This window comes from Aythya marila, assembly GCF_965140915.1.
Source record: "Aythya marila genome assembly, chromosome: 25".
NCBI lineage: Eukaryota > Metazoa > Chordata > Aves > Anseriformes > Anatidae > Aythya > Aythya marila.
The window spans coordinates 3,772,346-3,796,507 of NC_139066.1; the positions used below are offsets into that span (position 1 = coordinate 3,772,346).

The window sequence follows — 24,162 nt, forward strand, 5'->3', positions numbered from 1 at the left end:
GCCCGTCCCTCGCGGGGCCGCGCGCTGCTATTGGCTGGGAGGGGCGTGACGCGTGCCGGGAGGGGGCGGGGCCGGGCGGGCGGCGGCTCCGGTGGCGTCACTCGGGGCCGGGAGCGGAGCCGCGATCGTCGCCGGCACCGGGAGCCGCCGCCACGCCCCGGCCGGGCCCCACGGTGAGCACCGGGGGGGCGGAACCGGGGTCACCGGGGGTCACCGGGGGGTCACCGGGAGGGTACCGGGCTCTGGGGGGGGTCACCGGGAGGTCACCAGGGGTTACCGGAGGTCACCGGGGGGTACCGGGGGGTACCGGGACCGCGGCTCCGGTGCCGCTTCTCGGTGCTGGCCCCCCCGGGGGCGAGGTCCCCGCGCTGCCGAGCACCCCCGGGTGCTGTCCCGGTGTTACCGGGGCTCTGCCACCCGCCCGGTGCCGGCTGCCCCCCCCCCTCCCGGTTGTCCCCCGGTTGCCCCGTTCCCCGTTATCGCCCTGCGGTGCCCGGGGGTGTAAACGCGGCGCCCCGCTCTGACAGCCCCGTTGTGGGGGGGATCCGGTAAGAACGGGGCAGATCCCGGGGGGGACTCCCCCGTAGGCACCGACCGGGACTTACCGGGACTTACCGGGGCCCCACGGCGTTGCTCGGGTCGGGACAACACCGGGCACAGCGGGACAGCACCGGGGAGCGGCCACCACCCCTGGCTTCATGGTGCCCGGGTTACCGGAGAGGGGGGGTCACCAGGGGGCGGGGGGGTTACCGGAGGGGGAGGGGGGCGGGCACCGGAGGAGGCGACCCCCGGGGCTGTCCCGGTGCCGAGCCGAGGGTCCCGCGGCCGCTCCTTGGGTTTGGGGTAAGAAAACGGCTCCGTGCCCTCGGGGGGGGGGGCTGCGGCTGTGTCCCCCCCCCAACACCGGGGGTCCCTGGGCGTCCCCCACCGGGGGGCTTCGACCCCAGACCCGGTTTTGTCCCGGTGTCCGGCCCCGTGGGGAGCGGGGACCGGAGCGGGGCGACCGCCTGCTGCCCCCGGGGCAGCTCCGCACGGCCTCGGCCAGCGCTGCCCATCCCGGGAGGAGGAGGAAGATGAGGAAGAGGAGAAGGAGGAGGAGGAGGAGGAGGAGGTCGGTGTGGAGAACCCGCAGGGAGCAGGAACGGGGAGCGATGGGGGGGGGGGGTCCTGGGCCTGTGACCCCCCCCCTCAGAGGCTGGGTTGCCCTGGGTGGGCTCCCAGAAGGGCCCCCCCAGCACCCATGGGTGCTGCTGCCGGTGTCGGAGCACCGGGCCCTGCTCTGCACCCCGAAATCCCCCCGGGGGTCACGGCCCCGAGCGGCTGGGGACGGCTGCGGGGGCTGCGAGCCTGCCCCGAGCCCCCCCTGCCCGCTGCTGCCGCCCCCTTCCCCAAATCCACCCCCTCCCAAAGCCCCCCCGCTGGCGGAGCAGAGCCGAGGAAAAAACTCCAAATTTTGACTCCAAATTTTGACTCCAAATTTTGACTCCAAATCCTTCCCAAAACCAGCCCTTGGCTGCCCGCTAAAAACTAATTAACGGCTGCTTCGTTAATTAGTTTTTAGCATTTATTGTTTTTTTTTTTTAGCTGCTTGGGGTGGGTTTTTCACCCCCCCCCCCTCGGCTGCCGCTGCTCCTTTGGGACCTGGAGGGGTGGATGGGGCCCATCACCGCTGCCCCCCTGTTTTTTGGGGTCTCCTCCCTGCACACGCTGCCCCCGGGACCCCTGGAAATAACGGGGGGGGGGGTCCCGGGGATGGTCCCAAAGCAAAAATCCTCCTCCGGGGGGGCTTCCCGCTGCCGGGGCCGGGCTGGAGACGGGATCCTGCGGCAGGTTTTGGGCCAAAAAGGTGGTGTTTTTGGTAACGCCGCCCGGCCGGGCAGCGAGGGGGGGTCCTGGAGCCCCTTTTCCTCAGCCGCTGCCCCATGGGCTGGAGGTGGGTGCTGCCCCAAAGCGGGGGGGGCTCCCTTTTGGGAGGCCGTCGGCTGCTCCTTGATGTTCCCAGCCCTTCCACATCCCCTTACCCTTGGATCAGCCCCTGCCCACTCGCTGTGACCCCAAACCTCATCCCGAGCCTGTTCCCAGCCCTCTCTTCCCGCAGCAGCACCTGGGGGGGGTTTTTGGCTCAGCCTCCTGGGCTGGAAAAACCCAACGCCACCTCCTGCCCCTGCTCCTCAACCCCTCCGGGCGAGGATGGGCTGAGAGCGAGCCCCGGGGGGCTGCCCACGAGCACAGCTCCCGGCCTCGGCTGCTGCTGCCCCAAATCCCCCCCATGGCCCCAAATCCCCCCCGTGGCCCCAAATCCCCCCCGTGGCCGCTTCCCTCGCCCTGCAAGAACTTCCTCCGCTCCCTCGGCCAAGGCCGAGCCGCTCGCCTCTCCCCGCACGCAGCTTCTGTTTCGGCAGGGATCGCCCTGTGCCTGTGCCCCCCCCCGCTGCCCCCAAGGGCTCTGCTTTGGGGTTTTGGTCCTGGGCGTTTCGGGGCCGGAATACAGCCCCATGGTGCCAGGTCAGGGCTTCCCCGGGGGATATCTGCTGGGGCAGGAGGCGCCGGGTGCGGGTGGGCTGCGGGTTCCCAGCTGGGCCTGGCTGTGGATTTATTTTATTTTTTTTTTGTTTTATTTCCCACCTGCAGCAGGAGCAGCGCCCCCGGGCCTCGTGCTGTAGTGGCAGTGCTGATCCGACGGGGCTGCGAGCTCCCCGAGCTGCTGCAGGCAGGGAAACGATGAGCCAAGAGCTGCGAAACGGGGGCTTTGCTGCCGTGCCCGGCAAGCAGCTGTGATGCGAAACCCCAAAATCTGCTTTTTTTTTTTGGCTGCGAAGGCCCCGTTAAACAGAGCCGGGTCGTGCCCTGAGCGTGGAGGAGCTCAGCAGGCTGGATTTGCTCCTCTCTCCCCCAAGCTCCTGCCCCCGTCCTGTCTCCCCCCTCCTGCCTGTTGCTGCACCGAGCCCAGGCGTTGTTCACGTGGGCTTGAGCCTTGAACCCAGCCCCGTGGTGCAACGTCCTGCCAGTGCCGCTGCTGCTGCTGCCGGCCAGGAGGTGCAGACACCGGTTTAGCTCCCTGTCAGGTGCCTGCCCTCTCCCCGTGTCTCAGCCCGGGACGATTTTGCCAATTTTTCTTACAAAAACCACGCACACGTTAAAAAAAAAATACAATAAATAGGGAAAGGCGGTGCGCAGCCCGAAAAGCTGGCATCGATTTCAGCTGACGGCGATCGGAGCCCCTTGGAGAGGCTGATAATTGAGCCCGGCTCAATTAGCAGCTGCTGTGGGCTGTGAGGGGACGTGGTGGCCCGGAGCTGCGGGTGCGGGCAGCGTCCCTCGTGTCCCTCGTGTCCCTCGTGCTGCCAGAAACGTGCGCGAGCGCGCACGGCCACATGCCCAGAGCTTACAGGGGGTAAGCTAGGGGGGCGCCGTGTTCAGGCTCCACTTATTTCTTTATTTCCTAATAAAAACCCACCCGGCAGGGCCCCCGGGGGCTGGCTGCTTTGCCTCCCCCTGTTCCCAGCCCACCCTGGAGCCGGGAGCTTTGCAGGATGGGGCTTCGCTCCCGTGTCCTCCCCGGGCACGATGGCAGCACCGCGGCCACAGCTCCTCTTGTCCCTGGTCCCTTCGGCTGCCTCTCTGCCCCTCGGGGAGGGCTGGCGGTGGCTTCCTGGGCTGCGGCACGGCCCCTCGGCCTCCTGCCAGCTGACGTGTCGCTCGCCGGGCTGGGCTGGTGCGGAAAACCGAGCGGCTTTCCGCGGGGAAGCGCCTTGCCCGGCGGAGAGCTCGGCGCTTCCTGGGGTTCGCTCGGCTTTCCATCGAGCAGCAGCAGGCTGGAGAATTGCTCCTTCCTCGTTTCTGTGGCTTCCCGGCAGTCCCCGCCTTCCGTGCTTACTGTAAGCTCTGCGGGCTCTTTCCCTGCCCCGCCGGAGCAGGCGCAGGACAGCCGGAGGGCGGGTGCCAGGGTCTGGCACCGGGTCCCAGCCCCGCACCGCTCGCTGCCCACCTCCATGCCCAACACCCTTCCTCTTCCCCCCGGCGAGAAGGTAGGAGAGCTTTGCTGCCTCTCTAGGAGGAAGTTTGGCCGAAGGCAGCGTTTGGGGAAATGGTTTTTGGTTGTTTTGTTGATTTTTTTTTTTTTTTTTTTTGGTGAGGAAACGCAGACAAGGCCCTGGGCCTGCCCGGGTTTGTAGAAGTCCTCCGGGTTTGCACGGCCCCGAAACCGAGTGGGAGAAGTGGGGGCGCAGCTCTGCGCACGGGGCCGGCTGCTCCGACCTCAGCTATTTCGGGTCGATATCCTTGGCACGGGGTGCAGACGCAGGGGGGGCAGGCCCTGGGCTTCCTCCAGCTCGCCAGCAGCAGCAGGACCTGCGTCGGCTGCTCATTTTCGGCTGGATTTCACACCAAGACCTCGGAGCTGGCGTGGTGCTGCTGTGTGCCGAGCAGCCTGGTGCCCTGCTGCGTTTTCCCTGTGGGAACAAGACCTGTCACACAAACACTGCTGGTGTGAGCAGGGCTTCCCCACCCCCCCGCCCCCCAAACACGCATTTTTTTGCACATTATGCCCTCGCTGGTGCTGTGGTTTGGGTCTGTGGTTCCGCCTCCTCTCGACGCAGGGCCCTGCGCTGGTGACGACAGCGGCGCCTGCACCCGGAGCCGGGGGTGCTCGGTCCCCGGGGCTCGGTGGGGACGAGGAGGGGGGCATCGGGGCTGGACCCCCGGGGCTTGGTGGGGAGGAGGAGGTGGGCATTGGGGCTGGCAGCTCCGGCTCCCTGGAGAAGAGAGCCTGGGGTCCCCACGCTGCGATGCCAAACCTCCAACTTCCCCATTCTGCCCCGGTGTGTGACCTGCTCTCCCCGGGTGATGGCCGGGGGCTGTGTGCGGTGCCCGAGCCCCCCCAGGTGCCCGACGCTTCGTGCTGAGCATCGGGTGCTGAGGGCAGGCAGGCAGCCCCCTCCTGCTCGTGTTTGGGGCACCCCAGAGCCCCCTGCCCAGCCCTTTGGGCTCACGGCGGGTCCCAACCATCTCTTTGAGCTCGGGGCCGTGCCGGAAGGGTTTTCTGCAGGCTGAGGGGGGGCCGTGCTGACCGACCCACCCCTTGCACCCCCCCCAGGTCTCCGGAGCCGGCCAGGATGGCGCAGTGGAACCAGCTGCAGCAGCTCGACACGCGCTACCTGGAGCAGCTCCACCAGCTCTACAGCGACAGCTTCCCCATGGAGCTGCGGCAGTTCCTGGCCCCGTGGATTGAGAGCCAGGACTGGTAAGGCACCGCCGACGGCTCTGACGTGTGGAGGGTGCTTGGGACGCCCGCCTCGGGGGCTGGTGGGTGCCCAGGAGCCCTCGGGGAGCTCTGCCAGCTCCTCTTGGTGTGGCTGGGCTGCTTTTCCTCCCCGAGATGCCCGTGGCATGAAAGGGAGCAGCGGGGTTCTGTGTGCAAGGCATCAGAGCTCAAGCTGGGGGAGGTCCGAAGCAGGGCTGTGCCCCCCCCAGGGCTGCTTTCCCTCGCCCTTTGGTGTGAATGAGGGATGAAATGGAGCAGCAGCTCCCGCATCCCCCTGGGGGGACCGGTGCAGAGCTGGTGCAGATCCGTGCGCGAATCTGGAGCGCCTCCAGCTCTCAGGAGCGGTCGCTTGGCTCCATGTGTTGGTGCTGAGCCTGCTCTGGCTGTCGTCCCGGTGTAGTTTAGGGGTGTTAAACCACGGGGGGGACAGCGAGTGCTGCCCTGCTCCTGCCCCCGGGCTCCAGGACTCTCCGTTCTCCCCCCCCACCCCGTGCAGGGCGTACGCCGCCAACAAGGAGTCCCACGCCACGCTGGTGTTCCACAACCTGCTGGGGGAGATCGACCAGCAGTACAGCCGCTTCCTGCAGGAGTCCAACGTCCTGTACCAGCACAACCTGCGGCGCATCAAGCAGTTCCTGCAGGTGAGGCAGAGACCCAGAGACCCCCCCACTTCGTTGATATCCAGCGGCTTCCTGGGCACAGCTCGCAAAGCTCTTCGGGAGCGTGCTGGGACGCTGGGAGCTGCGTTTTGGAGGCTGACCTTGAGGATTTGAACGGTTTACAGAGCAGATACTTGGAGAAGCCGATGGAAATAGCTCGCATCGTGGCTCGCTGCCTCTGGGAAGAGTCCCGGCTCCTGCAGACGGCCGCCACTGCAGCCCAGGTGAGGGGCTCGGGGTGCCCTGGGACCCCCATCCTGCTGTACCCACGGCGCTCGGTGGGTAGCCGGTGCCACTGGGAAGCTCCAGCATGAAGCCCCCCGCTTGCTGCCTTCAGCAGGGGTGGTGCAGAGGGATGGGCGAGCTGCAGGGAAGGGCAGCTGACCCTGAGCTCTCCAGGATGCCTCCTGGCCGCTCTGCCCCTGGCTTTTATTAGTGCAGGGAAGGTTTTCACGCCCACAGAACCTCCTCGCACCAGGTCACGGCCCCTTTCTAACGCCCTCCTTGTCCCTTCCGCAGCAAGGGGGACAGGCGACGCATCCGACAGCAGCCGTGGTGACAGAAAAGCAGCAGATGCTGGAGCAGCACCTGCAGGATGTGAGGAAGAGGGTGCAGGTAAGCGTGCTGCCCGGAGCCGCCTCCTCTCCCCGCCCCCAGGACTGAGTGCTTGGAGCAAATTCCTGCCTCTCGCCTTGCAGGATCTGGAGCAGAAGATGAAAGTGGTGGAGAATCTCCAGGATGACTTTGATTTTAACTACAAGACTTTGAAAAGCCAAGGGGGTAATGGAAGCTCGTTAGCATCTGGCAAAGCCAAAATGCGTTCCTGCAAGGAACCTCGCTGGGGGGCACGATCCAGCCCTGGGTGCCTCCTCTCCAGGCTTGGGGGCATTTTACTCTCTGGGCATTTGCGTGTTAATTGGAGAGAGCTTGGGTTTTGTTCCTGCCCCTGATTTAGCCTCTGGGGGAGCTGAAGCAGAGCTCTGTCCCCCAAGGGAAAATGGTGTTTGGAGGTGGGAGGGCTGCTGGCTGGGCAGGAACGCCAGCCAGGTGCCCGGAGGCAGCGCTGGCAGCAGGAGACGGCTGCTAAAACACCACCACCTTGCCGAGTGCCTGCTCCTCCACTGCCAACCGTGGAGTCTTTTTTTTTTTTTCTTTGTGTGACCTTCGGGAGGGCAGGAGGAGCGTGCTCGGCTGAAGCTTTGCCTCCTCTCTGCGCAGACATGCAGGATCTGAACGGGAACAACCAGTCGGTGACACGGCAGAAGATGCAGCAGCTGGAACAGATGCTCACGGCGCTGGACCAGATGCGAAGGGTACGGCCTGCCCCTGACCCCCCCAGATCCCCCCGGGGCACAGAAATGCTTTTATTGGGGGGGGCGTGGGGCTGGCGTTGGTGCCTGGAGCAGCCCTGGAAATGCAGCCTTGGGCCGCTTCGTTTGTGGGGAGGGTGAAACCTGCAGGTTTTGGAGGATGTCCGAGGGAACTGAAGGTCTGCTTCCCTTTTTGGCAGGGGATAGTGAGCGAGCTGGCTGGCCTGCTGTCGGCCATGGAGTACGTGCAGAAGATGCTGGCAGACGAGGAGCTGGCGGACTGGAAGAGACGGCAGCAAATCGCTTGCATCGGCGGCCCACCAAATATCTGCTTAGACCGGCTGGAGAACTGGTAAGAGAGCTGCCCGGGGCTCATGAAGGTCCCCAGGGAGGCAGCGGTCGAAAACCCAGCTGGAAATGAGCTCTGCCTCTGCCGGTGTCCTGGCAAAGTGGTCACCGATGCCTGCAGGTCGCCAATCCCTGCTCGGTGGTCGTGGTGGTGCTGGACTCGTGAGCCCCAGGCTCTTGGGGTGTAAGGTGTAAGAAGTTCCCAGCCCAGCACCGCTGTTTGTGAGCCCTCGGCTGCTGTGCCCCGCAGAGCTGGGTGCGGGCAGGGTTTTTTTTCATGCTGCCCAGCCAAAAAAAATGCCCTGAGCTGGGAGCTGCGGGCAGGTTGTGCTCTCTGCTGCTTCGGTACGGTGAGCAGCCTCTCTTGAACAAGCAAGGGAAGAATTGGGGCTCTAGGTTGGGGCCGTGCAGGGCTCTGCAGGCTGGGACCACGCAGGGGTGCAGGGCTGTGCGGGCTGGGGCTGTGCAGGGCTCAGCAGCCGGAGCTAACGCTGGTTCTTCCCGCTCCCCTAGGATAACCTCTCTTGCCGAATCGCAGCTACAGACCCGGCAGCAGATCAAGAAGCTGGAAGAGCTGCAACAGAAAGTGTCCTACAAGGGCGACCCCATCGTCCAGCACCGGCCCATGCTGGAGGAGCGCATCGTGGAGCTCTTCAGGAACCTGATGAAAAGGTGCCGGGGGCTGGAGTGGGGGGGAACCAGGGGCAGCTCCTCAATTTTGGGCAACGCGTTGAGGGGCGAGCACCGGGTGTGCCGGGAGGGTGCTGAGCTTTGCTGGTGCTTCTTGTCGTCTCCTGCAGCGCGTTCGTGGTGGAGAGGCAGCCCTGCATGCCCATGCATCCCGACCGGCCCCTGGTCATCAAAACCGGCGTGCAGTTCACCACCAAAGTCAGGTTGGTCGCCGGCTGCGTGCCGCAGGAGGGGGACGGGAGCCGTGCAGGGGGGGGAATTTGGGGGCTCTCTTCCAGGGGATGCTGCTGCAGACGCAGCCCCGGGAGGGAAGGGCTCCCCGCAGGCTGGTCCTGCTGGAGCTGGAGCACAGCCTGGCTGATTTTGGGCAGGGAGCGAGGCTGCTGGCCGGGGCTGTGCCGTGTTCCTGGAGGCAGGCAGGGTTCTGGTAAATCCCGCTGCGGGGGTGGCCGGTGGGAGGTGTCAGCACATTGTCCCTGGCCCGATGCCTCTCGTCTGGCCTGCGTCCCTCTGCAGGGAGCCCCTGGAGCTTCTTCTCCACCCCTTTGTGCCCCTCTTTGGCACGAGGGAGCCACGCAGAGGCACAGATGGGGTTTGCTCGGGGCAAAATCTGCCTGCTCTGGGCAGCCAGCAGCCAGAACAACCCCCCCTTGGGGGGCTTAGGGGAGCAGCAGCCCCTCTTGGGGACGGCTGTCGGGGTGACGTGCCACAGCCCTGGGTGCAGAGGGGTTTGGGGTGCCGGAGGAGCCGGGCAGTGCCGCGTCTCTGCCGGGTTCTGGATGTTGCTGCTCACACCCTGCTCGCTCCGCAGGCTGTTGGTGAAGTTCCCCGAGCTGAATTACCAGCTGAAGATCAAAGTCTGCATCGACAAGTGAGTCCCGTGCCCCTGGAAGCGCTGGGTAGAGCTTTTGGGGTCGGACGTGTTCCTGCTGCCCCCGGCTCAAGCCCCGTCCCTGCACTTCGGGCCGGCGTGACCCCTGGGGAAGGCGCAGGGTGGCCGTGGGTACCCGAGGTCCACTCCCGGGTTGTGGGGACAGCCCGGGGGGGTCGTGGGACTCGATGCCGTGCCGCCGACCCCCCCACCAGTGTGGGGAGGCCGTGGCCGTGACCGCATCTCTCTCTTCCCTTTCCTAGGGACTCTGGTGATGTCGCAGCACTCCGGGGGTAAGCGCGATGGTTTCTCTTTTCTTTTCTTTCTTTCTTACTTCTGCTTTTAACCTCAGCCAACGTCCTCCCGCGCGTTCGCCCCGAGGGGGCCGCCGGCCACACCGTTTATTTTATTTTATTTTTTTTCCTCTTTTGAGGTCGCGGAAGTTTAACATCCTGGGGACGAACACCAAGGTCATGAACATGGAGGAGTCCAACAACGGCAGCCTCTCGGCGGAGTTCAAGCACCTGGTAGGTGCCTCGAGCCCCCGGGGGGGGCTCCTCCTGGGGCCGTGCGCCCTCCTGGTGATGCTGCAGCCTCTCCCTTCCCTCTGCAGACCCTGCGGGAGCAGCGATGCGGGAACGGAGGCAGAGCCAACTGCGATGTAAGTTGTGTTGTTTTGGTTTTTTTGGGGAGGGTCCTGGCAAGGAGAGCCCTTTGCTGGCTCAGGGCAGCCGTAGCCATCGCTGCATCTCCTTCCCTGAGGAGTGGTTAGGCACAGAGTCGAGCAGGGATTGCCCCAGGGGGGGTCTTGGCACCTTCTGGCACGTTGGCAGCTGCCAGCCCAGCCCTGCCTGCCCGGACCCCCCTCAGCACCGTGCCTCGGGCTGAGGGCAGGCGTCTCCCGTGGGCTCACCGTGTCCTCCTCCCCCCCAGGCCTCGCTGATCGTGACCGAGGAGCTGCACCTCATCACCTTCGAGACAGAGGTGTATCACCAGGGGCTGAAGATCGACCTGGAGGTGAGCCCTGGGGTTTAGCCGCCCGGTTCCCCAGTCGCAGAAGGAACAGCTTGGGGCACCCTCAGCCCTCTCAGAAATGAAGCCCAGGAGGCAGATCCGCAGCCCGTGGGCTCCCCGGAGCTGTGCCTCCTTCTGCTGGATGTCTCTGGGCTGGGGGGGCTGGCTGGGATGGAGCACGGAGCTCAAGTTGTGGCTCGGTGAGACGTCCCAGCCCCGTGGCCGTGTCTCCTCTCTGCAGACCCACTCGCTGCCCGTGGTGGTCATCTCCAACATCTGCCAGATGCCCAACGCCTGGGCGTCCATCCTGTGGTACAACATGCTGACCAACAACCCCAAGGTAGGGCTCAGCCCTCCCCCAGGGGGGAGGCTGCCAGAGGAGCAGGGCTTGCTTCGAGCTGCAGCATCCTGCCCGGCAGGCAGAAAAAATGCAGAAAAAATGGCTCAGCCCCATCAGCGGGGCTGGCTCGGGACCTGGCCCTGCTCCTGCCCCCTCGTCCTGCTCAGGGGCTGCGTTTTTCCTCCCGCAGAACGTCAACTTCTTCACCAAGCCCCCCATCGGGACGTGGGACCAGGTGGCGGAGGTGCTGAGCTGGCAGTTCTCCTCCACCACCAAGCGAGGCCTCAGCATCGAGCAGCTGACGACGCTGGCAGAAAAACTGCTCGGTAACCCCTCCTGCCTGCTCCCTGCCTGTAAAACAAACAAACAAACAAACAAACAAAAAAAAAACCGTGGTGCAGTAGCAAGATTTGGGTGGCTGGGAAGGAAGCTGTCGCTTTTAGCTGCTTGGTATCCCCCCGAAACGCCGTAAAGCTTTTGGTTGCTGTCTGGAGGTGGTAATTTGGGGAGTGGCACCCAAAAATTGATGCTCCTCTTCTCTGCCAGGGCCAGGTGTGAATTACTCGGGCTGTCAGATCACCTGGGCCAAGTTCTGCAAGGTGCGATTCCCTCTTCCCCCCCCCAACCCCGGTGCTTGGCCGCTCTCCCCCCCCCCGAGCTGTCCTCCCAACCTCTCCGCTCTCTTCCCCCAGGAGAACATGGCTGGCAAAGGCTTCTCGTTTTGGGTCTGGCTGGACAACATCATCGACTTGGTGAAGAAATACATCCTGGCGCTGTGGAACGAGGGGTGAGCCTCCGCCAGCATCAATCCGCTCGCCTTCAGCTGGGGACCCCCGAGTCCTGTCCGAATTGAGGGGGGGGTTCAGGGGCAGGCTGCTTTTCCTGGGCTGCCTTTTCTGCCCGAGCCCTGTCGGCTGCTTCAGGGCAAAAATCCCCAAACCATCCCCTAAACGTCAGTGGCTCTGCTGGGGGCTGCTGCCCGTGCAGGGAACCGGCAGGGTTCGAGCCCTGGGGCTGCTTCCCCGGTGCCCTGACCCCCCCACACATTGCTCCCTGCCCCCAGGTACATCATGGGCTTCATCAGCAAGGAGCGGGAGCGAGCCATCCTCAGCACCAAGCCCCCGGGCACCTTCCTGCTGCGGTTCAGCGAGAGCAGCAAGGAGGGCGGCATCACCTTCACCTGGGTGGAGAAGGACATCAGCGGTACGTCGCCCCTCCAAAGGGGGCTCGGGACCCCCTGATGAGACCTTTTCCCTTCTCCTCGTCCTGCTAGGCCTTTTCCTTGGTTAATTATTTGAGCCTGGGTGGCTTTTTTTTGGCTGGTTTTTGCCTCCTGGGTGCCCCTGTGGTTTCCCGTGGTGCTGAAACCTCCGCGTGGGTCTGTCCTGCCCCTGCCGGGTGCCTCCCCAGGCTGCTCCGTCCCATCCCTGGGGTGTTCGGGGAAAATCCCTGCCTTCTCCCGAGGTGTCCTGCCCCGTGTCTGAAGCCTCCTTGTACAGGGAAAACCCAGATCCAGTCCGTGGAGCCTTACACCAAGCAGCAGCTGAACAGCATGTCGTTCGCCGAGATCATCATGGGCTACAAGATCATGGACGCCACCAACATCCTGGTGTCCCCCCTGGTGTACCTGTACCCCGACATCCCCAAGGAGGAGGCTTTTGGGAAGTACTGCCGCTCCGAGAGCCAGGAGCACTCGGAAGCCACCGACTCAGGTAGTCGTTGACTTTCTGCGGCCCGGCGTGGTGCCCGCCTGCTTTTTGGGACGGGTCGCGGGGTGGCTGCAGGGACGGCACTGTGGTGGAGGAGCCCGCTCCAGCAGGGAGATGCTGTGGTGGTTTGGGGAGGGTCCGGGGGTCCTGCGGGGTCTGAGGAGGGTCTGGGGGCCCTGCGGGGTCTGGGGAGGGTCTGGGGGCCCTGCGGGGTCTGGGGAGGGTCTGGGGGTCCTGTGTGGTCTGGGGAGGATCCAGGACTGAGCAGGGGTTGTCCCCAGGGCTGTGCCCCTCTTGGGGACAGGAGCTGTTCCTCCAGCAGCTGGTGACGAGGCCGCTCTCTCCCCCTGCAGGTGCTGCTCCCTATCTAAAGACCAAGTTCATCTGTGTCACCCCGTAAGTGTTCCCGGGGGTGTCTCTAAACGCATTTGTGTGCTGGGCTGGGGGGGGGGTTCATTCTCACAGCTGCTTTCCCCGGGTGCCTTGGGGCTCCCTGCCCGGGAAGGGGGAGAGGCAGCGGTGCTGAGCCAGGCTCCTGGAGCCCGTTCTCCCCCTCCGGGGGCCCCTTTCCTCCCCGAGAGCTCCTGCGCCCTGGGGCCCTCCGGGGGAGAGCAGGGGGGTGTCGGAGAGCTCCGGCCATGCCCTGACTCGGGTGGTTTCTTTGCTTTCCCCTCCTTCTGCCAGCACCTCCTTCAGCAACACCATCGACCTGCCCATGTCCCCGCGCACCCTGGACTCGCTCATGCAGTTCGGTAACAGCAGCGAGGGAGCCGAGGCCAACGCGGGCGGCCAGTTCGGTGAGCCTGGGGGGGCACCCAGCACCCCTGGGGGGGGCAACCTGGCGGCAGCTGGATCCTCGAGGGATTAGGATGTGCCCCCCATAACCTCCCCCCCTATCCCCTTGCTTCCCCCAGAGTCGCTGACCTTCGACATGGAGCTGACCCCGGAGTGCGCTTCTTCACCGATGTGACGCGCTGCCCCGTGCTCGTGGGACCCCCCCCAGCTCGGCCTGCCCCCACCGTCCCCCAATCTCACCCCGTTAGGTCTCGTCCTCTCTGGGCCTGTTCTCGGGAGGAGCTGGGGGCCGTGATCCCTGCCACCGACTCCTCCTGTGACCCACCCAAACCCCCACCTCTCGGCGGTGGTGCTGGTTGTCTCTCTGGTGGGAGGGGGGGGGACGAGGAGGGGGGGGTCAAAACTTTTTCTATTTCCTTCCGTAATGTTTTTTTTTTTTTTTTAACCTTGTTTTGCTCATTCAAGTGCCTCTTAGTCTCCGATCGCAGCCTCGGTTCTTACAAACGCTTCCGCAGCCCCTGCCCTTGAACGCTGCTCTCCGACCGCCCGCGGCCATCGCACGAGCCTGGATTTCTCCTCTGGGGGGCCGAGAGGGCACCAACCAGCCCAAACCTCCTCCAGGGGGGTCAACGGTTTCCAACAGGTCCCCCGAAAGCCCCCCAGGAGCTGGCAGAGGGGGCTCACCTCTGCGCCTCCCTCTGTGCCCCTGCTCGTGGCCGCCAACACCCACGAGTGGCTCTGCGCTGAGCCCAGTTTTCCATCCCCGTCCTCGGGGGCTCTGCTGGGAGCAGGGAGCTTTGGTAGCTCCCCGTGCTTGCTGCTGCCCTCCTGCTGTGGGCAGAAAGATGCTGTGAGACGCAGCAGCCCCGGGCACGGCCGTTTTCCCTGCTGGGCAGAGCCCCCTGGGGTAGGGGGGCGAAGCGTCCCGGCACCGGTGCATGCCCCTGAGCGCGCAGTGGTTGCATCTCGGGTCCCTTTTGGGACTGGGGCTGGGTGGCCGGGCTCGGCCCTTTCCCCTCTAAAACTGCTCGTGGTGGCTGGGGCAGGGGGCTTGCAGCTCCTCGGGGGCTTTGTGAGGTGCTCGGGCTGGGGTCGGCTGTGGCTGTGGGGCTAGGAGGGGGCGAGGGTGGAAGGGAGCGGGGTGGATGAAGGGGGGGGGTTTGGAGAAGCTGCTCCGTGCTCCCCAAGCCCGGGGCAGCCCTCCTGCCCTTCCCACCCAGGCTTTTTGTTTCAGCCCCTTGCCTGGGGGGCAAAGAAAGAGGGGGGAGAAGCAGATTGAGAGCTGCTGACCCCCCCCAGAGAGCAGCTGGGAGCCCCTTGCGGTACCGGGGGCTGTGGGGTGGCACAGGGGGGGTGCGTGCACTTTGGGGCAGAGCGGTGGGACCCAGAGGTGCTGGTACCAGCAGAGATGTCTTACTGGTGGCAGCACGAGGGGGTGTGCAGGTCTTGGTTCTGTAGGGGGAGAGATGCCCACCTGGCTGTACCCATGGCCATGCTGTGGGGCTGGGGGGCGCTCTGGTGGCTTTGGGGCACGGCTCCGGCTTTTCTACCCCATTCTGCCGGGGCTGCGCTGGTCAGGATCAGGCAGGGAGCCAGACAGCAGCGTCGTGGGCAGGGCAGGATCCGTCCCGTGCCCTGGGAAAGGGGAAAGAGGGCTGCGGGGTTGGTCGTGGCCACCCTTGGGGCCAGGACGGGGGCCCTTTGGAGTCGGTGGGTGCTCAGAGGGGACGCGGGGGATGCCGGCCGCTTGTCCCCGTTGCTGGCGCAGCCACCGCAGCCCCGGGCAACTTTCAATACTGTAAAAAATTTTATTTTTTTGTATATTGTATTGCTGTATCTACAGGCTTGAACTTTCTCCAAAATAAAAGGCTCTGAAGCGACCTCCTCTCCCGTGCAGCTGGGAACCTGCGGGCCTTGGGGCGCTTCCCAGGGTGGGCGCAGCGCTGGCGGGGAGGCTGCGGGTGGAGGGATGAGGTTGGGCCCCCCCCCCCCGCCCCTTTTTGCAGGGTTTTTAGCCCAAGGTGGCTGCATTGGGGCCCTGCAGGGCTGCAGCGTGGGCCTGCCCTGCCCTCTCGTGGGGAGGTGCCGGAGCCTGCAGCGAGCGCTCCTGCGCCGGGGAGCTGCAGCCCTTGGGGGGGGGGAATTTATGGGGCCAGGGCTTTGTAGGACTGGGCTGAGCCCCCCCAGTCTCCTGCAGGGCTTTACCCCAAAGCTGCTGCATCTCCGTCCATGTCCCCTGCAGAGCAGGAGGGTGGAGGCAGCAGCGGGATGGATGTGGGGCCGAGAGGGAGAGATTAGTGCTCCGTCGGGGCAGGATTAGCAGGGGATTTTCATGCAGGTCACGCTCAAATCCCCCGATCCCCTCCGCCCTGCACTCCCTTGAGGTGCTGGAGGGGCCCTGGAGCTGCCAGCCCCCCGCAGCATCCCGCTCCAAACTTGGGGGCAGACATGAACCCCACTGTGTGCCCCTGGGGACCCCCTTGTCCCTTCGTGTCACCGCGCAGCCCCCTGCTTTGGGGTCCCAGAGCCCGTTCCTGGCACCCGGTGCAGCCCAGCTGGCCCATATGGGATTGCACCACCCAGCCCCTCTGTTCCCAGCTGCCAGATGGGGCGGAAAACCCCAGAAGAGGGAATTTTCTCCCTGATATGCAAACCCCGGGCTTGCCCCAACCGTTGGGGGGTCAGGAACGCGGCGTCCCCTCCCACCCCGCAGCAGATAAGAGCTCCCTTATCTCCGTGTGCCCACACGCCCCACCGCATCCCTGCCTCAACCTGCTCTGCCACGGGGCTGGACCCCAAGAGAGGCACAGGATGGGGCCGTGGCAGCACAGAGCCACCATGAAATGTGAGATTTGGGGTCTGGCAGGGCTTGCTGCAACCCCCAGGGCTTGGGTTTTGGGGAGCACCCGGCAAACCTCAGCTTGGAGGGGGCTCTTTTCACCTTAGGGTCAGCCCGCTCCCCGAAACCACCCCGGGGGTTTGGTCGGGGATAGGCTCTGTCCCCTGGGAGCGTTGGGGCGGGCTGTAGGGTGTGGGGTTGTTTGTGGCTCCGAATTGAGGTCACTGGAGCGGCTTTGCTCCCCTCCGGCCCCTGGCCACGCAGCGGGGTGGGAGCGAGGACGGCGTCTGGGTCGATCGAGGGATTAGGGGTTTCCAAATGCGGATAAGCTGCTTGGGCTGCAGACGCTCGCGTGACAGGGACAGGGGTGGCCCCGTGGGGATGGGCGGCCACCTGCCAGGGCAGCCCTGCAGCAAGTGGCTGTGGGCACAGCGGGGCCGGCAGCTCCCATGGGGTCCCGGCTGGAGCCGAGCCTCCACCGTGCTCCAGGAGGTCCCCGTCATGCTGGGGGGTGGGGACCGGGATTTGGGGTGCTCTTGCAGTGCCATCACTGCCTGTCCCCATGCTCTTTGCTATCCCCAGGCTGTTTTTTACAAGCTCAAACTTGCGGGCAGCACCGCGTGGCGGAGACGTCGGGGCGATAGGGCTGTTTTTAGGGGGGACGCTGCATCCCCTTCCTGCACCCCAAAGGGTTTCTGTGCCCACCCCGTACTGGGCTGGAGGAGGCCGGGGGCTGTTTTGAGGTGCCAGCGCCGGCCCTGCCGTGCTCTCTGCAGCACTGCCCGGGGGTGCCCAGCTCCTGCGTGAGCCCGGAGAGAGCAGAAGGGCACGTGCAGGGCCTCTGGGCCGTGCACCTCCGCTCCCTGACTGCTGTTGCAATGACCCCGGCGGCTCCAATGAGGCAGGAAAACCACAAGCCTGCCCCTCGCCCAGCCCGGCCCCGGGGCAGCTGCCCCAGCAGGGTTCCTGCTCCTCCGGCCGATGGAGCCGGCCTCCCAGAGGACCCCGTCCCCGTACCCCTGGGGTGCCGTTGGGGTTTCCAAAATGCTTCAGGTTCGGATTGCAAAGCCCGGGGCACCTCCAGCGGGCTGAGGAGCAGCTGGAGGTTGAGGAGCAGCTCCCCTGGGCACCTCGCTCCTCCCTGGCACGGGGCGCCGTGTGCCCAAGGGACACAGGGACACTTGCCCCTGGCTCTGTGCACATCTCAGTGCTTGGCCCCAGCTCCCCCCATCCTCCTGTGCCCCCCTCGCCGAAGCTTGCGCTGCCTGTGCCCGTCCCGGAGCCTGCAGCCCTGCCGAGCTCGGCGAGGTTTCTGCGTGAGCAAAACGCTCCGTACCTGCTGCCCTGCGAAGGGGGAGAGGCTCTGCCGTCTCCTCCATCCTTTTTCTCTGTCGCCCATCGAGGGGAAACCTGGAGTGGGCAGGGGGCCGCCCGCCCGAGCTCCCTCCTCGCCGCCAGCTCGAGGCACAAGGGCGGCTTTGTGCTGAGCTGCCGAGCACGAGCCCCGGCTGCCCGAGCCAAGCGCCATCCCTGCCTCCTCAGCCTCCTAAAGCAACAGGCAAACATTGCATCACGCTCAAACTTTAATACGCAGCAGAGCAGAGCCAAGCAAGGTCTCGGCGGCGGCGGCGCCCGCTGCCAGCTGTGACGGAGGTCAGAGCTGGGCGCAGCGCGGTCCCCGAGTGCCACCGCATGTGGCCGTCCCTCTGCGTGCCCGTCCGTGGGGCAAGGGGGCTGCGAGCTGCTCCCTGAGCATGGGGGACCCCTGAGCTGCTCCCAGAGCTTCGCCCACCCTGGGCTCTCACCGTGGCCCCCCCAGTGCGGGTGCCGGTCCCGTGGGCTGTGCCCCCGTCCCCATCCCGCTGCGCCACGAGGGTGAGCGGGACCTCGGCTTGTCCCCGCGCTGCTCCTTCCAGATTCAGCCACTGCAGGGGCAGCGCTGGGTCCCCAGGGAGGGGGGAGGACGGGGACTCGGGGCTGCTCTTGCTTTCGGGTTCCTGCTTTTTGCTGCTTTTCTTGCTTCCGCCTTGGCCCCGGTTCCCGTTCCTGCAGCCTGGCCTGAGCGCAACCATGCTCAGCCCGGGTGCATCCCGCACTGGGTGCACCCCACACCGCGTGCACCCCACACCGGGCACCCCCAGCTCCACGAGGCCTCGCCGTGGGCTGGGTTGGCGGTGCTGAACCGGGCTGACCCGTGGTGGTGGCGTGTTTACGGCAGGAGCCGGCCGAGCCGGAGCCGTTTCTGTGGCAACCTGGGGAGCGCGGGGATGCGCGGCGGCACCGGGGCGAGGTGGGGGCCGAGCGCTCCCGCTGAGCCCCCGCTCCCGACACCCCCAGCCAGATGCTCCTGCCCTTGGTGCCGGCTGGGCCGGGGGTGCTGAACGGGACCCCTGAGTGCAGCAGCATTTATGGGGCTGGTGGAGGGCTCCTGGTGGCGTTGCGGCCCCCGCGCTGCCTGTTGTTTCTCTGTGTTTTTCCGTGAGCAGAAAGCTGGCTGTTTGTTGTTTGGTTTGGTTTGGTTTGGTTTGTTTTTTTTTTCCCCAGCTGGATGAACGATGCGAGGGAACAAAGAGCTCCTGCCCGGGCTTCAACGCTTCCTGGCTGCTGAGCCCAAGAGTTCGCTAGGGTTGCTTTCAGCCGTATCTGGGAGGATGAAAGCAGAGGTTTCCTGTGGAAATTCCCCCTCGGGCCAAATGCCCTTCCAGGTATTCCATTGCAGCAGCTCCTCCGAGGCACCCCAGGGCCCAGCCTGCGGCGCTGCACCAGGCGGTGCCCCCCGCTCTCCTCCCCGCACGGCAGCTCCGTGCTCCCAGCTCCATCCCCTGCTCTCCACCAGCAGCTCATGGCCTCCATCCCCTGTCCACCCGCAGGGTTTTGCCTCCAAGCAGATCTTCCTGCACGTCTCCCAGCCGTGGTGGCCGGCAGGATGTGGCTCCCGGAGAGGCCACAGCAGAAATAAACCCAGGCGGCTCCCAGCACCGACCCCACGGCGTCAGGCTCCGGTCCCTGGGGACGGCCATGCCCTGGGCCACCAGGCTGCGCCTAGCGGCTACCCCATCTTTGGCAGCACTGAGTGTACCCCCCCTGCTCCCCAGAGGGTGATTTATGGCCCAATTTAGTTAAATCTGGAGGCCTGAGAGCTGTTCTGTGCCCGGGACATGCTGTCCTCCAGCATCTTCCTCCTGCACAGCCAGGGTTGGAGCAGTGAAGAGTCCAAGCCAGCAGGGTGAAGCCAGCAGCAGCTCCTGGTGCCCTCGCTGCCCCATTCGGGTTCATCCCCACCCTCCGTGCCCTGCTGAGCCCATTCCCTGTCCCTCCCCAGGGCCGTGGAGGTGCCCGGCTCCCCAGTGCTCCGCGGCGGGGAAATCGCTGCTGAGAGCGGCTGGCACGGGCTGGGTGGGAAGAACCTCAAAGAATGACTAAGTCGGCGCTGCAGGAAATGGCCCCTTCCCAAGTGCGTGTGTGCGTGAGGAGGCCCGAAAAAAATGAGAGCAGCCCGCAGGCTTCGCCCGCCAGAGTGGCCCCCGGCGCCGCAGCGGGGTCAGGCAGACCCCGAGCGCAGCACGTGGAGAGCTTTGGGGCCTGTTGTGAGCAGGGTGGGTGCACGGGGAGAAACGGCGAGGAGGGGGCTGCTGGCAATCGGTGGCACCGGGTCCCCGGGTCCTGTTGCTTGGTGCAGGGGGCTGGGAGGAATCAGCTGTGACTCAGGGCTGGGGCATGGGGACAGGACCAAGAGGTTCCAGTGCCGGGAAACCCACACGGGGTGGGAAATGCTTGGGGCTCGCAGGGCACCGCAGGGTTCAGCCCCACTGCGGGGTCCTGCCTGCAGGTGGGTGCAGCCAGGGCAGCAGCACCCAAAGCAGCAGCACCCAAAGCAGCAGCACCCGAAGCAGCAGCACCCAGAGCAGCAGCACCCGGGCGCTGTGCCGGCAGCAGCGGGACCCCACAGTGCCAGCGCAGCCTCCCCGCGGCTGCGTCCTCGCCGAGCATTTTAAACCAAGGATGTTGGAGTGGGAAAGCATGAAGCTGTGACTAATTTGGGGATTCATCTGTTTTTCGTTACCCGGGCTGGATTATCACAGTGTATTTTTCTGGACTTGTCTATCTGGGACCGGGTGGGAGCCCAGGCGGAGGCGAGGCCGCGCTTCTGGGCAAATCCTCCTGATGAGCACCAGGGTGCTGAGCAGGGGCTCAGCCTGCAGCTGCCCCGTTTGATGGGCTTTGTGCTTCAGAACATGAAGCCCTGTGCCGTGCACATCCCACGAGTGGCACCGAGGGCTGCAGAGGAGCCTCGCTTACAAGATGTGCTGGGAGGGCTTTTGGGGAAGAGAGGGAAGGGCAGCAGCCGGCCCCCTTGGGACCTCTCCAGCAGCTGCCTAAATAAATGCTTCCAGTCCTGAAAAATAATTAAGACCCTCGAGATGCCACTTAGAGGAGAAGGCCGCTGCGCTTGTGCTCCTCACGCTCATGCTCCAAACAGAGGAGGCAGGAGAGGCAATTTTCTAGGAAATCAATTACGAAGCCCCGTGCTCCCTCTCTCCCCTCAATGCGCAGCATCACCCGGCATCCTGTTGAGCTCATCTGAGATGACAAAGCGCTCGGCCACAGCTCTGCCTGGACACCGTTTACCTTCCAGATGCTTTTTGAGGCTTCCCGAGGGCCGTTGTGAGAGGAGCTGGGTGTTTTGCTGCATGGGGTGGGCTGGATATGACCCCTCCAGCCCTCTCCGAGGCGCCGCTGTGCCGCTGCGCCATTGGGGATGCCGAAGCTCAGCCCCAGTGCTACCTCTCCCGTCTGTGGGGTCTCCCTGAGTGACTTCCAGCCCTAAATGGCAGAGGTGGGAGCCGAGGGCTAGCCTCACGCCCCAGGAGCCTCCCCTGCTGTTTGCAGGATCCGTCCTGCCGGGATGGATCCTGGAGAGCCTCCCCCAGCGCAGCCGCAGGGCCGGGCTGGGGCCGCCCTCTCGCAATGCGCGGTGTGCCCGGTCCTGTCCTCCCTCCAGAAAGGAAAATTTCCCTCCTGGAACTTTTTCGCCAGCCAGCTCAGAGTTTTCCCTGGGATTTGCTTTCATGTGATTTGATTCCATTGCCCTTTCAGGATAGAGGAACTCCGCTTTCATTCCCATCATTAATTTCTTCCTTTTTTTTTTTTTCCCTACTAAAAAGGGGTGGAAGAAGTCAGAGGAGAGTGAACACACAAAGGTTTGTGTTCATCTCCCGGCCTTTCCATGTGCCTCGTGCCCTTCCTGAGCACCAGGAGCCGCTGCCCCAGGGCCCGTCCCTCGCTGGTGGTGCCGGCGACCTTGATTTTCTCGGCCAGAGCAGCCAGTGCCTGGCTGACTGCGCTGGGAGGTTTCATAGGCCAGGGATTGTGAAAGCCGTTTGGCCGTGTGATGCAACTCATGGAGTAGGAGCTTTCCTAGTAAAGGCAGAGAGGGCAGGGAGAGCAAGCCTTCTGATTTCTTCTCTTTTCCTTTGTCTTAGTGGAAAAAAAAGTCCATCTGTGGCTCACTGGGCTCCCGGCTCACCTCCCCACGACGTCTGGATCACAGTGGGAGTGCTGGGGAAGGCGGCCAGGGCTGGCTGGCAGCAGCTCAGCAGCGATGTGTCAGCCCCGGGTGCAGGAGGTGCTTCCCCAGCGTACCCAGAGTACCACTGCAGGGGAAAATGAGCTGCAAAGCAACATTTTGCAGCTGGTTTTGGATGGAGCAGGTGTTGGGGTGGTGCCTGCTCGCTGCGCAGATGTTTATTTTTTGGATATTTTGGATGCTGCGAGTTGGGACTGGAGATGGGCTGCGGCTGGGGGTGTCAGCATGGGCAGCAAAACCCAGCCACAGGGCCTGGAGGCTGTGGAGGCCAGGGCAAAGCTGTTCCTTGGCTCACCAAAGCTGTGGCTGCAGGACAAGAGAGTCCAGAGCATCCCACTGGGTTCCAGCTCCCACTGCTGCAGTCCTCGGAAAGCAAGAGAAAGACTTAAACACAAAAGCAACAGACAAAAAATAAAAACGCAGGGGTGAGAACATGGGGCCATGCTCCTATACGATTGCAGAGCGATTTGCAATTGCTGGCTCATTAAGCAGGCTGGTAACGATCCTGCCCCAGCACTCCCACCACCGCAGCAAGGAGAGCAGAGCCGTTTTCTCCCGGCTTCCCTGCTGTGGCCGGCGCGGTGCCGGCCGGGCGCAGCCCTGTGCGCCCCGCTGAAGTTCCCTCCAGAGTTTTTTTCAGGCCGCAGAAGATTAACCGGTAACGAAAGTGAAAGCCCAGGAGATCCCATGAGGCTGGCGAGAGCGCTCAAGCAGAAATGAGCACGGCACGTATTGCTTCCTGCCCCGCCACCGCTGTGCCGCGCAGCAGCCTGCCCTGCTGCCGGGGTGCCCCATCACCCTTGGGTGCCCCATTGGCCTGGGTGGCTTCTTGCCTTTGGGTGTCCCATTGCCCTGGGTGCCCCATTTTCCCCTGCCCTTGCTCCCATCCTCTTTGTCCCGCTGGTGCAAGAGGTTGTGGCAGGGTTGGGGACCTGCTGCCGGCCGCGGTGCGGAGCCAAGCTGACCCCCTCCGGCCGTGCCCGTGGTCCTCATGGTGCCAGCCCGGGGATTTGCAGCAGGAGAGGGCACGGCCATCCCAGCGGGGTGGGCGAGCTCATTTCACGTGGTGGGCCCAGTGCAATCGCCCAGTACTGCAGCAGCGAGGAGGGGACGCCGGGCACCGTGTCCTGGCAGAGTGGGTGCTGAGAAACCCTGCAGGTGCTGCCGTGCAGGGCCGGCCTCTGGTCCTGCAGCAGCTCCAGCCTCAGCCACTGCCTGAACCTGGCCGTGCTCTGATGGGACCTGCAGCTCTGGTGGCACTTGGGGACGGTGCTGTCCCCACCAGTGCTGCCTTTTGGGTTGCTTCAGTCACCCCGGAGCTCCTTGGGCTGGCGCAACTGCAGCTTTCCCTGCCGCCCAAGCAGCCCCAACCCCACCACGCTCCTGGCATGGGGCAGCCCTCACGTGCTCGTCGCTGATTTACCAGAAATAAGGAAGTCTGCATAGCCAGTGGGATTTGGGGTGCTGGAGTTACTCATCCTGCATCTGAGCAGCGATTTCCTTTCTCGCGTGCAAACCCTGCCACGGCCTCCCCGGCCCCGAAGGAGACCTGCTGGGGAGAGGCTCCGTGTGAGCAGGAAGCAGCCCAGGCCTGCAGGCAGCGGAGCACAAAGAAACCAGGCAGAAACACTTCTTGGGGCTAAAGGCAGCGTCCCCAGCTCTGCCACAGCCCCAAAACCAGCAGGATGCAGCGCAGAGGGGCCGGCTGGCACTGGTGGAGGGGCGAAGAGCCCGTCCTGCGGGCAGGGGTGGTGGTGAGGGGGATACTGGAGACCGGTGCCCGGTGCTGCTGGGGGCTCCCCCGTTAGGTGCTGGTGTTGGAGCAGATCCCCTGGTAGAAGGATCCCGTGCACGCTGCCAGATCCCAGTGCTGGTGCAGGCTGGAGCCCATGCTCGGTACCATTTTGGACACCCCCCTGCCCAGTACCAACGCCCAGTACTATTTGGGGCTCCCCTTGTACCCAGTGCCAATGCCTGGAGCTGTTTTTTTCTCTCCCTGTAGCGAGAACCAAAGCTTGCAGCTCCTTTGGTGCCGGTGCCAATGCCCAGTTCCTGGGGCTCTGCTGGTGCTGGTCCTGGTGCCGGTGTCGGTGCTGGTGCCCAGTGCTGGTACCAGCACCCAGTGCTGCTGCCAACACTCGGAGCCTGGTGCCAGTGCCGGGTACCAGTGCCAGTGCCCAGTGCCAGTACCCGGTACCAGTGGCAGTGCCCAGTACAGCTGCTTATCCCCAGTGCCTGGTACCAGTACTGCTGATACCAATGCCCAGATGCAGGTGCCCAGTGCCAGTGGCAACACCCAGTGCCCAGTACCCGAACCTGATACTGGTGCTGATGCCTGGGGCCGGTGCCCAGTACCGGTACCAACACCTGGTTCCCAGTCCCCATGCTGGCACCCGGTGCCCAAACCCGGTACCAGTACCGATACTGGTGCCAGTGCCAATACCCAGTGCCCGGTGTCCAAACCCGGTACCGGTACCGATGCCCGGTGCTGGTGCCCAGTGCCCGGTGCCCAAAACTGGTACCAGTACCAACACCCAGTGCCCGGTGCCCAAACCTAGTACCAGTACCAATACCCAGTGCTGGTTCCCAGTACCCAGTGCCCGGTGCCGGTTCCCAATCCCCATTCTGGAGCCCGGTGCCCGGTGCCGGGGGGGGGGGGCGGCGGTGCCGAGCGGGGCGGTGCCGGGCGGCGGGGGCGGGCCGAGCGGGGCCGAGCGGGGCCGGGCCGGGCCGGGCG

The 24,162-nt window shown here is 64.8% G+C and overlaps 1 protein-coding gene across 5 annotated transcripts; it reads left to right on the forward strand.

Moving 5' to 3' along the window:
* Nucleotides 1-61: 61 nt before the first annotated feature.
* On the forward strand, nt 62-14,879 carry STAT3 (signal transducer and activator of transcription 3). Of its 5 annotated transcripts, none has more exons than XM_082779076.1 (24): nt 62-173; nt 5,096-5,242; nt 5,760-5,904; nt 6,048-6,146; nt 6,442-6,537; nt 6,621-6,702; nt 7,141-7,235; nt 7,433-7,584; nt 8,094-8,252; nt 8,381-8,473; nt 9,082-9,141; nt 9,405-9,434; nt 9,575-9,668; nt 9,755-9,802; nt 10,075-10,158; nt 10,397-10,495; nt 10,686-10,821; nt 11,042-11,094; nt 11,188-11,282; nt 11,559-11,698; nt 11,995-12,210; nt 12,558-12,600; nt 12,889-13,001; nt 13,119-14,879. In XM_082779076.1, exons 2-24 carry the CDS (start codon nt 5,115-5,117, stop codon nt 13,172-13,174), a joined length of 2,316 nt encoding a protein of 771 aa, XP_082635202.1. In that variant the 5' UTR covers nt 62-173; nt 5,096-5,114; the 3' UTR covers nt 13,175-14,879. The 5 variants fall into 5 exon arrangements, with proteins under 5 accessions (XP_082635202.1, XP_082635203.1, XP_082635200.1 ...); XM_082779077.1 differs by having other exon boundaries at nt 11,995-12,207; XM_082779078.1 differs by lacking the exon at nt 62-173 and adding an exon at nt 3,892-4,028.
* The last annotated feature ends 9,283 nt before the right edge of the window (nt 14,880-24,162 follow it).

What these genes read in the sequence shown, in the direction of transcription:
- STAT3 (XM_082779074.1), top strand. Translation starts at nt 5,115, where the DNA reads ATGGCGCAGTGGAACCAGCTGCAGCAGCTCGACACGCGCTACCTGGAG. An exon ending in GGCTGAAGATCGACCTGGAG is followed by an intron (nt 10,159 to 10,396) that starts GTGAGCCCTGGG and finishes TCCTCTCTGCAG; the next exon opens with ACCCACTCGCTGCCCGTGGT. An exon ending in TGCTGACCAACAACCCCAAG is followed by an intron (nt 10,496 to 10,685) that starts GTAGGGCTCAGC and finishes TTCCTCCCGCAG; the next exon opens with AACGTCAACTTCTTCACCAA.